This window comes from Hyla sarda, chromosome 12 (genome assembly GCF_029499605.1).
Source record: "Hyla sarda isolate aHylSar1 chromosome 12, aHylSar1.hap1, whole genome shotgun sequence".
Taxonomy (NCBI): Eukaryota; Metazoa; Chordata; class Amphibia; order Anura; family Hylidae; genus Hyla; species Hyla sarda.
Window position 1 is genome coordinate 24,687,289 of NC_079200.1, and position 13,387 is coordinate 24,700,675.

General features: G+C 45.4%; 1 protein-coding gene across 1 annotated transcript; it reads left to right on the forward strand.

Annotated features, from left to right (window-relative positions):
• Positions 1-145: 145 nt before the first annotated feature.
• RPL19 (ribosomal protein L19) lies at positions 146-12,680 on the forward strand. Its single transcript, XM_056548820.1, has 6 exons — positions 146-188; positions 7,580-7,686; positions 7,772-7,894; positions 10,138-10,258; positions 11,285-11,395; positions 12,377-12,680. Exons 1-6 carry the CDS (start codon positions 184-186, stop codon positions 12,501-12,503), a joined length of 594 nt encoding a protein of 197 aa, XP_056404795.1. The 5' UTR covers positions 146-183; the 3' UTR covers positions 12,504-12,680.
• Positions 12,681-13,387: the final 707 nt, after the last annotated feature.

Genomic DNA, 13,387 nt, shown 5'->3' on the forward strand with positions numbered 1-13,387 from the left:
TTAGTCCTAGGTGTTATGTTGTATTAAAGCTTCTTTCGTCGCTGTTTTTTTAGGCTAAGCAATCACAGCGACTTTGCCGTGAATTTAGCACCTCCCCTTATTGGTAGTGGGATTACCCCCTGATGATAATGGTATGGTCTGAACTATTTCCTTTCCTTTCCGAGCTGGAGCAGAGCAGCCGCCATGAGGTGAGGGGCCTGGGGAGCCGGGAAAACTGGGGTGTATGGAGCTCGGGGGGCACAGGGTGGCCTGTGGGGGGTGATGGGGAGGACTTGGGGTGAGGTGGTGATGGTGGGGCCGGGGTGACTGAGTCCTATGTGGGCTATTTATGGACGGGGCCTCCCGCTCTAGGCCCTGACATGTGTGACAGACCGGGCCTCTAGTGCCCTGGCCCCTGCTGTGTATGGTCCTGTGCGGGGCCCCTATGGACTCCCAGAATATAAATAAATTTATATATATATTATATTAAATAAATATATATTAGTCCTGGGAGAAAGTGTGGTAATTAACCCCTTAAGGACCAGGCCAAATTTATTTTTGCATTTTTTGTTTTTTCCTCCTCGCCTTTTTAAAATCCCTAACTCTTTTATATATTTCCATCCATATAAGGGTTTGTTTTTTGCGTGACCAATTTTGTATTTTGTAATGAAACCTCGTTTTACCATAATATATACGGTGAACCCATTTTTTTTTTTTTTTTTTAGGGAGGAAATTTTAAGGAAAACACAATTTTTGTAGGGTTTTGTTTTCACACTGTACACTTTATGGTAAAAATGAGGTGTTCTTTATTCTGTGGGTCAGTACGATTAAGATGATACCCATTGCTAGATACTTTTATATTTTTGTACCGCATAAAATCTAAAACCTTTTGTGCAAAATCAGTCATCTAAACTCCTTATTTTGACCTCCTATAACTTTTTCATTTTTCCGTATATAGAGGGGGGTGTATGAGGGCTAATTTTTTTGCGCTGTCATCTGTACTGTTTACTGCTACCACATTTGCATATATAAAACTTTAAGATAATTTTTATTAAAAATTTTCTGGGAATAAAATTTGACTAAAAAGCAGCATTTTTGGACTTACATTTTAAACCTTTACACTGTTCACCGTATGAGATCATTAACATTATATTTTGATTGGACATTTACGCACGCGGCGATACCAAATATGTTTATAAAAATTTATGCTTATGGGGGGAAACTTTTTTTTTTTTTTGTCCCTATAGGAGACTATCTATAGCAATCATTTGATTGCTAATGCTGTTCAGTCTCCCTAGGCATAGCACTGATCAGTGTTATCGGCTATCTTCTGCTCGATCTCAGACCAGAGCAGGAGACGGACGGATGCAGCGGACCTCCGTCCGCCATTACATATGATCGAGTCCCCCTGGCAGCAATGCGGGCGATCCGATCATCTATTTTAACATGCACACTGCCGCGATCTGTACTGATCACGGCATCTGAGGGGTTAATGGCGGACATCCGCGTGCCAGAACTAGCATCCTGCTAGCAGCCAGAACCTGCCGTGTATGACGCGAGCACCGCTCTGATGCTCGTGGTCATAGACAGGACGTAAATGTACGTCCTGGTGCGCTAAGTACTGTCGCACCAGGACGTACATTTACATCCGTGGTCTTTAATGGGATAAAAACCCTAAATTTCCACTCAGTCAGGTCCTGCAGGACTCCTGCCAATAAGAGCAGAGTTCCTGCTGTGGCAATAGTGCAGGAACTCCGTTCCCATGTGATCCTGCAGGACTTTAGAGAGATGTGTTTGTGTATAAATTATATATATTATAATTATAAATAATATTATGGAAAGAGGAGCAGTGGCACTCCAGGTAGGTGAAAAAAGTGTCTTTATTCACGCCTTAGGCTGGGTTCACACTACGTTTTGTCCCATACGGGAGCGCATACGGCAGGAGGGAGCTAAAACCTCGCGCTCCCGTATGTCACCGTATGCGCTCCCGTATGTCATTCATTTTATGTCATTCATTTCAATGAGCCGACCGGAGTGAAACGTTCGGTCGGCTCATTTTTGCGCCGTATGCGCTTTTACAACCGGACCTAAAACCGTGGTTGACCACAGTTTTAGGTCCGGTTGTAAAAGCGCATACGGCGCCAAAATGAGCCGACCGAACGTTTCACTCCGGTCGGCTCATTGAAGTGAATGGCATACGGGCGCGCATACGGTGACATACGGGAGCGCGAGGTTTTAGCTCCCTCCTGCCGTATGCGCTCCCGTATGGGACAAAACGTAGTGTGGACCCAGCCTTAGTGAGCTACGTTTCGGCAACCCCTCACAGCTGTCTGTATACACCCAATGGCCTCCTATAGTCCGTGGCTGTCCAGCTAAAACTACAACTTCCATCATAACCTGGCAGCCTTGCTTTGGCATGGTGGGAGTTGTAGTCTTGCAATAGCTGGGTGGCTGCAGATTTGGGGGGGGGGGGGGGGGGGGGGGGTAAAAGCCTTAGACAGGCAGTGAATAAATTCTAATAGTTCTGTAAAGTTCACAATCTCTGCTGTCAGTGAATGGAGTGAAGACTGTTACATGTGATCAGATACAACACAAGCTCCTCGCACTCAATGCTGTTGGATTTTTACCTGAACTGACATTGTCCCTCATTTACTATTGCAAACCTGACATGTTTTGTTAGGTTGTGCCCCAGATTCTGGCACATTGCGCCAGAAATTCTGTCTGTGCCGGGATTGAGAAAAATCCCTGCTAAGGGTACACTCGCACGCGGATTTTCACAGCGTATTTAGCTGCGGATCCGCTGGTGAAGGCCCCGCTGTATTCTGTCTTTACATGTAGCAGCAATACGCCGCTACCAACAGACACACTGCAGCGATGTGCGCAGCGTACTCGCACATCGCGGCCGCTCTCCCTGCTCTGAGCTAGGCTGAGCATACTACGACTCGCACATTGCAGTGTGCCTGCTAGTAGCGGTGTATTGCTGCTACCAGCAGGCACATGTAAAGCCAGCATAGAGCGGGGCCTTCACCAGCGGATCTGCAGCGTAAAATACGCTGAAAATCCACGCATGTGAACGTACCCTTACTCTCCATTTTACTGAGAGAACCCGAAAAGGGGTGTTGCCATCAGGAAAGGGGGCGTGGTCACCGAAAAGCGCAGTGTTCCTGACATTTTCACAAAAATCTAACATATCTACTAAGGTTTCCTCAGAAAAATGTGCTGGATTTTAGCTGAGGAAAACCAGACAGATCTGAGCAGGTTCTAAAAAAAATAAAATAAAAAAGTAAATACCATGGGGAAAAAAATTGCAGGGAATTAAACTCCACAAAGAACCAGAACTTTTCTCGCCATAGAAGTCCATGTGACTGTCTCCTGCGGTATATTTTGTCTTGGTTGAAGATGGTGTTGGACACCCTGGGTTCTACAGCTCAGACTGGTTATATGGATCTACAACCTGTGGTGTCCTAGATTTTGGCTGTCCGGACATGCTGGGAGTTGTAGTTTTGAAACAGCTGGAGGCACCCTGGTTGGGAAACACAGGGATATGCTATGAATGTCTGATAAACTCCTGATCCCACTTCTAGCCCTAGAATAGGGGCTCTGAGATTCTGCTGCGATAATCTAACATTGGTGGGAATGGGTTTCGTTAAAAATTCTGCCAAAGAAATTCACCCACAGAGAATGTTCATTCTTTTGGTGGAATTCCGCACGGACTGTTTTTCCGTAAGTAGCGACGTAGCAGATCCATGCGGTCCTAGTGCCGATGAATTTCGGCAACAGCCACTCAGGTAGAATCTCCAACCTGGAATATATTCTGTAGTGTGAACTTATCCTTACAGGTCTATGGAGCTGATCTGGGCCGTGTAGCACATAACTGCATGATTCTTCATCCCTCCCTTTAGGGTATGTTCACACGGTGGAATTCTGCAGCAACTATTATCAATGGGATTATTCTGTGCACACTGCAGAATTTATCGATTCCAGAGTCTGCACTGAAATACATTGCTGTTTAAAGGACATCTGCAGCAAAATAAAATCTTATCCCCTATCAACAGGATAGGGGAGAAGTGTCTGATTAGGGGGGGTCTGACTGCTGGGACCCCCGCGATCTCCTGCATGGGGCCACGGCTCTGATGCGGCTCTCCCGTGCAGGTGGCGTACCAGCCGCAGCATAATGTCATGGCCAACACGCCTCCTCCATGTAGTTCTGTGGGAGAGGCGGGGAGGCTGCGTTCGTGTCTCTCCCATTGAACTGTATGGGGGTACCATCTACCTCAAAGGTTGACTATACGCGCATTAGCCGCTTTTGGGGTAATGTCCGAACGGACACTGCCCATGTGAACTTAACCTTAGGCTGCGTTCACACTGCAAAATGCTCCCTGAATCTCCGCTCGTGGAATTCAGCGAGCGGAGATTCAGCCTGGCAGCCGCCGTCGGCGTTAGGACCCCACGTCACTGAGCAGTCACCATTGACTGCTCTGCAGTGTTCGTGGAATTCTGCACAAAGAATAAACATGTTCATTCTCTGTGCGGAACAATTTCAGCAACGGAATTGTCTGCCGCTGAAATTGCTCAGTGTGAACAGGTCTCGCGGAAGACCCATTCACACTTCCATTCACACCCCTGAAGAAGTCGCTAGGCGACGGAACGCGTGACTCCGTCCTTACTATACTGACTGGTGTGGATGTCAATCTCTGTCTCTTGCCTAAGCATAATCTATAGGACCTTTTCTTCACAGCATCTATGGGTTATAGTGTGGTATGAGGTAGACATTTTGAGACCTGTTATTGGAGGATTATTTATATTGGACGGGGTCACTAACTTGTGGGAGGGGGTTCATGGCCCCTCTCCAGGATTGTGCTGTGCTCTGTGTGAGCTGTTTAAAATGTCCCCTGTTAGGCTAGGTTCACACTACGTTTTGTAACTACGCTTCCCGTATACGGCTGGGAGGAGGGGTGGGCGGGGCTTAATCGCGGCGCCCACACTCAGCCGTATAGGGGAACCGTATTTAATGCATGTCTATGAGCCGACCGGAGTGTACCGCAGCCTCCGATCGGCTGCTTTTTCGGCCGTACGCGGTTTCCCGACCTCGTTTTTCCTACGGTCGGGAAACCGCAAAAGCAGCCGACCGGAGGCTGTGGTTCACTCCGGTCGGCTCATAGATATGCATTAAATATGGTTCCCCTATACGGCTTAAGCCCTGCCCCCCTCCTCCCAGCCGTATACGGGAACCATAGTGTGAACCCAGCCTTATGTGTCTGCAATGTGTACATTTTTTCATAAGTTTGCTACAATTAATAGTGTTTGTTTTCCTATTTATGATACAGTGGTGTGCGCTTCTTTCACTGATTATTTTTTTCTAGAGGATGTCTAGCCCCTGCACGTTTTGTATCTGTATGGTAGAGCCCCCCCCCCCCCCCCCCCCCCCTTATCCATATTTCAGGAAATGAATGCCCTGTGACAATTTTATTACATTTGTTGCACATACACATTAGCACCCTACAAAAAGTTTACAAAAAAAATCGTACAATAACTCTTCCCCCATCATAACGTCTTATGTGCTCAAAAAGCATGGGCGCAGAATACAGTCAGCAATCCCGACACTGACAGGACACTGACACTCAGCACAAAACCTAATGTGAATGGGATCAGAGCTAAAGTAATTTGGCCCAGTCCTTTTAGGCTCCTTTCACACTACATAATTACTCCGTTTTCGAAGTTCCGTCAGAAAATCTGCAGTAAAACGGCAGTTACAAAATCCTATACGGCCGTTGGAAAATCCCTTTTTATAGTCTATGGGATTTTTCTAATAGCTGTTTTAACCCGTTATAGCCCGTTATTAATAACGGACGTTATTTTGTGACGGAAGATAGTAACGGGAGAAATAGTTTTACTGCCGATTTTCTGACGGAACTTTAAAAACTGAGTAATTATGTAGTGTGAAGGAAGCCTTAGTGACACTTGGTGTATCGCGTATAGTCGCCGGGTCGTGATGCAGACACAGCACCGCTCTGAGCCTTTATTTGTAGGCCGTCCTTATGACTTGTCTGGACTTGTTTTATTATTCTCCTGACGTCAGGATTTTACTGCTCAGATATTGCAGTATCTAGTTCTAGACCTTTTTACTTTGTGTCTCTTCAATGCCAGAGACTATAGACCTCTGCCAGCCAAATGATCATGTACAGATTTTTCCCTAATAAGGAGCAGTAGATCCTAGGCGACTCTGGAGACCCTTATCTTTTTTTCAACAAATGAATAAAGCACTGCCACATATTGCCTCTTGAGAACGCCGTGTGACGGCGAAACATGTAGAGGCGGCAATTTTGTGTTTTAATTAGTGTCACAATTGGGAAGTTTGGGCTTCTGCAGAGCCCTGTACACTGGAGCCATGTTGCCCCAATAACTATTATTCTCCCATGTGACATTGCATTTTTAATTATCACTTTCTGGAATTATTACCTTTTAGATATATACTAGTAAAAGTTATGTTTTAGGGGGGAGAAAATTGAGGTGTTTTGCACCCCAGGCTACGGCCTTGGGGTTTGGTTAATTGTATTGTTTTGGCCTCATAGCCCCCTTTTGGGTCATTTTGTAGTTTTTAGTGGTCCATCTGGCCTTGTAGCTCCACAACATTGAAGTGAATGGGGCAGAGTTGTTGCAATACCGGGTGCAGTCCATAGACAGGTGAGGCGCTGTTTCTGGAAGGATTTTTTTGGAGGCATATAAGACGCACCCAATTTATAGGTGCAAAATCTAAAAAAAATAAAGATTTTGAACCCAATAGTGGTCTTCAATCTGCGGACCTTCAGATGTTGCAAAACTACAACTCCCAGCATACCCGGACAGCCGTTGGCTGTCCGGGCATGCTGGGAGTTGTAGTTTTGCAACATCTGAAGGTACGCAGATTGAAGACCACTGCATAAGAGGTAATACTCACGTGTCCCGCTGCCCTGGATGTCGCTCCATCGCTGTCGCCGTGTCCCCGTCGCTCGTAACGTCTCTGCTGCCGGACAGGTATCCTCTCTCTCCGTCGCCGCCATCACGTCGTTACGCACGTATGCGACGGCGTGATGACGAGGAAGGAGAGCGCCGACCATACAGGGGATCCCTGAACGGAGAAGACACCGAGGAGGCAGGTAAGGTCCCTCCCGGTGTCCTGTAAGCACTAACCCGGCTATTCAGTCGGGCTGTTCGGGACCGCCGCGGTGAAATCGTGGCGGTCCCGAACAGCCCGACTGAACAGCAGAGTTAGTATCACTTTTCCTTCAGACGCCGCGGTCAGCTTTAATCGCCGTGTCTGAAGGGTTAATACAGGGCATCACCGCGATTGGTGATGTCCTGTATTAGCCGCGGGTCCTGGCCATTGATGGCCGCAGGGACCGCCGCGATAGGGGTGTATTCGCCGTATAAGACGCACCGACTTTTTCCTCCCAGTTTTGGGGAAGAAAAAGTGCGTCTTATACGGCGAAAAATACGGTAAGTGATATTGGTTAGTAGTTTCCAAATGTGTAAGCTCCACATAGGGTCTGTAGGATTGTTTGAATGTTTTTGTTAGAATCACCTTGTATTTAGTAACGAAATGTAACTTTCCTTTTCACAGTATGCTCAGACTTCAAAAGAGGCTCGCCTCCAGCGTGCTGCGCTGCGGCAAGAAAAAGGTGTGGCTGGATCCAAATGAAACCAATGAGATTGCCAATGCCAACTCCCGTAAGTGCCCCCATTGATACCCTTTGCGTTGTATGTACTATTGTTTGCCTTCTAAGGATTTTCTAACTGAATTCTTTCCCTCCAGGTCAGCAGATCAGAAAGCTGGTTAAGGATGGTCTGATCATCCGTAAACCAGTGACTGTACACTCTCGTGCCCGATGCCGCAAGAACACCCTTGCACGTAGAAAGGGCAGACATATGGGCATTGGTGAGTATTTCCTTATTATTGCTTGCGCAGTCTTTCTCCCGCTATTCCTGTCAAAAAACGGCACCTGCCGGCCCCCATAATAGTAAATGGGAGCCGCCAGTACATGTTGTTGCCAGTGTCTCCCTGAGACCAGAACAGCCATTCTCGACACGGGTGCCTGTTTGGGGCTACATCTTATAAGAGGAATCGGTCAGCTGTATTTACTTGACATACAGGGCTCTGTACCTCAGTCAAGGAGGGGCTGGGAGATGAGTACAAGTGAGGTGGTGTGCCAGGCTTGGCACTTGAGCTGCACTGCCCACTTGGCTAGAAAATTGAAAGGTGAATAAAGAGTTTGCCATTCACAATTGGCTCCAGGAAAGGTACAGTTTGCTATCACACCCGAATAACTTTCAAACGGTGTCTGTAACTCTTGGCAGGAAATACAGCTGATGGATTCCAATAAGTGGTTTAGTACCAAAGTTGGGGAAATGGCCCTATTCTTGCATTGTGTTAAAGGGTCAATCTCATTAAAAATAATTTTTGCTATTGCACTCCTTATGGCAAATTAAAAATATTTCTAATATACTTTGTTTAAAAAAAGATGAAGTTTTCTATGTTTTATTTGTACTTAAAAGCTCAAGAGCACATTTTCCCCCAACTCATACACAGACTTTGGAACAAAGTCCAAACACAGGAAGTGCCGCCTGGAGTGCTGAAGGGGGGGCGGGGGGGGCTGTCCAGCCTCATCCAATCATAGCTCCTCTCACACATAACTGCCCTATGCTGTTGGTTGGACCCCCCCCCCTCAGCACTCCAGGCGGCACTTCCTGTGTTTGGACTTTGGTCCAAAGTCTGTGTATGAGATGGGGGGGGGGAATGTGCTCTTGAGCTCTTTTAAACACGAATAAAACATAGAAAACTTCATTTTTTTTAAATAAAGTATATTAGAAATATTTTTCATTTACCATAAGGCGTGCAATAGCAAAAATTTGTTTTAATGAGTGACCATTTAACTTGTTATAATTTGTGCCTGTTCTGTGCCTGTATGGTATACCTAAGGATGTTGGCCACAGATTAAAGGAGTACTCTAGTGCCGTCTATTCCTCCATTGTGCCTGGGCTGAAGGAAAAAAAAATGAAAATAAATTTTCACTCACCTTCCTACGTTCCCCTGGAGTGCTGCTACAGTTGATCAGTCCTCCGGTCTTCTGCCTTTTTCCGTGTGCACGGATCGGCACTCGGCCTATCCCCGGCCGCAGTGATGTCCTGCCTCGGCCGGTGATAGGCTGCTTGCCATGTGGTGATCCGTGCACGCAGGAAAGGAAGACTGGACCGGAGGACCGATCAGCTGTAGCAGCGCTTCAGGAGAACACAGAAAGGTAAGTGAAAGTTTTTCATTTCTTTTTCAGCCTGAGCACAATGGAGGAGGAATAGACGGTGCTAGAGTACTCCTTTAATTTGCCTATAAACATAAGATGGGGGGGGGGGGGGGCAGCATAACAAATAAGCTAAACCAATAAGTGCACATTAAAACAAGGACAGGGATGTCCAAGCCCATAAGAGCGCACAGTATAAAGAAATTTGTATTCCTGTATAAGGTCGGCACTGCTGTGTGGGGTGGAATAAATTCAGAACAATACAATAAGAAAATATTGACACACAAAATATGCAAAGTTTTTTTTCTAGTACATTATCATAAACAAGGTTACAAGGTGAGTGCCGGGATTTCCTTATTGTATTGTATAAGGTCAGGTTCACTATTGTGTAATACAGGGGCATTTCTTCACCCATATTATGGCTAAATTACCTGAACTAACATCATCGCTCCCATTAATAATTTTAGTTCGTATCAGAAGACTGTAATATGGGTTTTGGAACTTCCTCATATTAATGTCATGTGAACCATGGAAATGGTATCATACAATTAGAGATGAGCGAATTTACAGTAAATTCGATTCGTCACGAACTTCTCGGCTCGGCAGTTGATGACTTTTCCTGCATAAATGAGTTCAGCTTTCAGGTGCTCCGGTGGGCTGGAAAAGGTGGATACATTCCTAGGAAAGAGTCTCCTAGGACTGTATCCACCTTTTCCAGCCCACCGGAGCACCTGAAAGCTGAACTCATTTATGCAGGATAAGTCATCAACTGCCGAGCCGAGAAGTTCGTGACGAATCGAATTTACTGTAAATTCTCTCATCTCTACATACAATCAATGTCTATACAATTCTCTCCTGACAACCAGACACTTGTGTCTTTTTACAGGTAAGAGAAAGGGTACTGCCAATGCTCGTATGCCTGAAAAGGTGTCTTGGATGAGGAGGATGAGAATTCTTCGCCGCCTGCTCCGTCGTTACCGTGAGTCCAAGAAGATCGACAGGCACATGTAAGGCTCTAAACACTTCATAGTCCTGGGTACAAACACTCCAGCCCCCCCCCCCCCCCCCCCAAATCTTTTTCTTTTATATGATCTGTTTGCTAAAACATGGCCCATTTGCAATCTGTCCTGCATCTATATCCAGAGATCCCCTTAATTGATTTCCCCTGAAATGGATACTAACCTTTTCAGCTTAAAGGGTAAGGCCAATGCAAAAGCTCAGTGTTCTACATGTGCATTATGTTGCAGATCCACAGTGCATTTCACACCTCCTATGCCAGTCAGTGTTTTCCAAACAGTGTCTCCAGCTGTTGCCAAACTAATTTCCCAGCATGCCCAGGCAGCTGCATAGTTGTTTTTGCAACAGCTGGAGACGCACTGTTTGAAAAATGCTGTGCTACCCCGATTGTTGGAGATTGACAGAGCCAAATGGCAGAGATATTTACATAGATGTATCAAAATCTGTGCAGGGGAAGAGTGGATCAGAAGCGGAATTCTGGACGGAAACTCCTTAGTGTGAACCTAGCCTTGTAGTCAGTTCCCCTGGATGGGATTGTGTTGCCTGATGCTATTAGCAGGATCAGTCTCTTCCACCTTGCATCTTATTTATCCACTTTTTCTTTGTGCATTGGAGTAAAATGTTTGTAACTCGCTTTTTATATAGCACCAACATGTGCATTAGTGCTGTACAGAGCTTACCACTGTTGTCCCAGTCCCCTTAGGGGGCTCTCAATCTAAATTCCAAATTATCCTAGTGTGGGAGGAAACCAATCAAAAATGGGGAGAACATGCAAATTCCCTGCAGTTGTTGCCCTTGGTGGGATTTTAACCCAGGACCCCAGTGTTGCAGGGCAACAGTATTAATCACATGACTCTACAGCTCCATTGCGCAAAAAAATAAACAGGTTCTGCTGTTGTTGGAAATATTTGTAAATTATTTTTTTTTTTTTATAGAACAATAAAATGGACTAAAAGTACTGTGTAATACTCCCAGAGAGGGTAGTAATGTGTGTAATTGTGATTTTTGTTTTACAGGTACCACAGCCTGTACCTGAAGGTCAAGGGTAACGTGTTCAAGAACAAGCGTATTCTCATGGAGCACATCCACAAACTGAAGGCAGACAAAGCTCGCAAGAAGCTCTTGGCGTAAGTATCGGCTGCAGAGATGTGAGCGGGGATAAGTCGATTGGAGTAAAAATGGGTTGTATGTAGAGATGAGCGAACTTACAGTAAATTCGATTGGTCACGAACTTCTCGGCTCTGCAGTTTATGACTTATCCTGCATAAATGAGTTAAGATTTCAGGTGCTCCCGTGGGCTGGAAAAGGTGGATACAGTCCTAGGAGACTTTCGTAGGAATGTATCCACCTTTTCTAGCCCACCGGAGCACCTGAAAGCTGAACTAATTTACGCAGGATAAGTCATCAACTGCCGAGCCGAGAAGTTTGTGACGAATCGAATTTACTGTAAATTCGCTCATCTCTAGTTGTATGCAGTCGTGTATCTTCCAGATGATATGTAGTGCACATTATGATCCATGACCGGGCCAAGATGCAGTATTTAGTAGTGTTTCCCAACCAAGGTGCCTCCAGATGTTGCAAAACTACAACTCCCAGCATGCCTGGACAGCAGAAGGCTGTCCAGGCATGCTGGGAGTTGTAGTATTGCAACACGTGGAGGCACCCTGGTTGGGAAACACTGGTGTAGTAGAGATGAGCAAACTTACAGTAAATTCGATTCGTCACGAACTTCTCGGCTCGGCAGTTGATGACTTATCCTGCGTAAATTAGTTCAGCCTTCAGGTGCTCCGGTGGGCTGGAAAATGTGGATACATTCCTAGGAAAGAGTCTCCTAGGACTGTATCCACCTTTTCCAGCCCACCGGAGCACCTGAAAGCTGAACTAATTTATGCAGGAAAAGTTATCAACTGCCGAGCCGAGAAGTTCGTGACTAATCGAATTTACTGTAAATTCGCTCATCTCTAGTTTAGTATAATGAATCTTCCCAACTCTACAAGTCCTTGCATAGTTAGTACTAGTTCTTTAAAGTTTAACGCAGATACAATTGTAGTTATATGGGGCCGTTATGTTTATCTGGTTACTTACTCTACTTTTCTTCCTCTATATAGTGACCAGGCAGAAGCTCGCAGATCCAAAACAAAGGAGGCAAGGAAGCGCCGTGAGGAAAGACTTCAGGCCAAGAAAGAGGAGATCATAAAGACACTCTCAAAAGAGGAGGAGTCCAGCAAGAAATAAATGGTGTACCCATAACGTGTATATAGAGTACTGCCCTGTGCAAGCTCAATAAACCATCCTCTACCCTCCTGTGTGTGGTCTGCATGTGGTTTACACATCTCCATAGTTCAGAGGGAATGTCTTGTGTGTCGGATATTGTTTTCAGACAATTAAACGTAACTCTGCCCTAGATACTAACTCCCAGAGTTGTGATTTCTTCTGCAACTGAGATTCACAAGGCCTAGACCGGGGCTGAGGAGTCTGTAAGGCAAACCTGACACTACTTCATAAAGGACTTGTGTAATATTTAGTAGGAATAAGCTCACTGTAGAAACATCCGGTTTAATGTTTTTTTTATTTATTTTTATTACAATCCTATCAAGTAATACATATATTCCCTTCCCCCCCCCCAAGTCTATTTTTGAGTTTTATAAATTTAAAGGGGTACTCCGGTGAAAACCTTTTTTTCTTTTAAATCAACTGGTGGCAGAAAGTTAAACATATTTGTAAATTACTTCTATTAAAAAATCTTAATCCTTCCTGTACTTTTTAGCTGCTGAATACTACAGAGGAAATTCTTTTCTTTTTGGAATGCTCTCTGATGACATCACGAACACAGTTCTCTCTACTGACATTATAATAACGCTTTATTGTTGTCCTTGGTGGGATTTGAACCAAAGTCCCCAGCAGTGCTAACCACTGAGCCACCATGCTGCCCTTAGCATACATCTGATATGCAAGGTTGCTAAAATGGACAGATGTCAGCAGAGAGCACTGTGTTCGTGATGTCATCAGTGTTCCAAAAAGAAAGGAATTTCCTCAGGAAATGACTCGGAAGTTAAGATATAGGTTACTTTGCATTGTGGCCTGCGTGCCGCTCTGCCGGTGTAATTACTGCATACTAA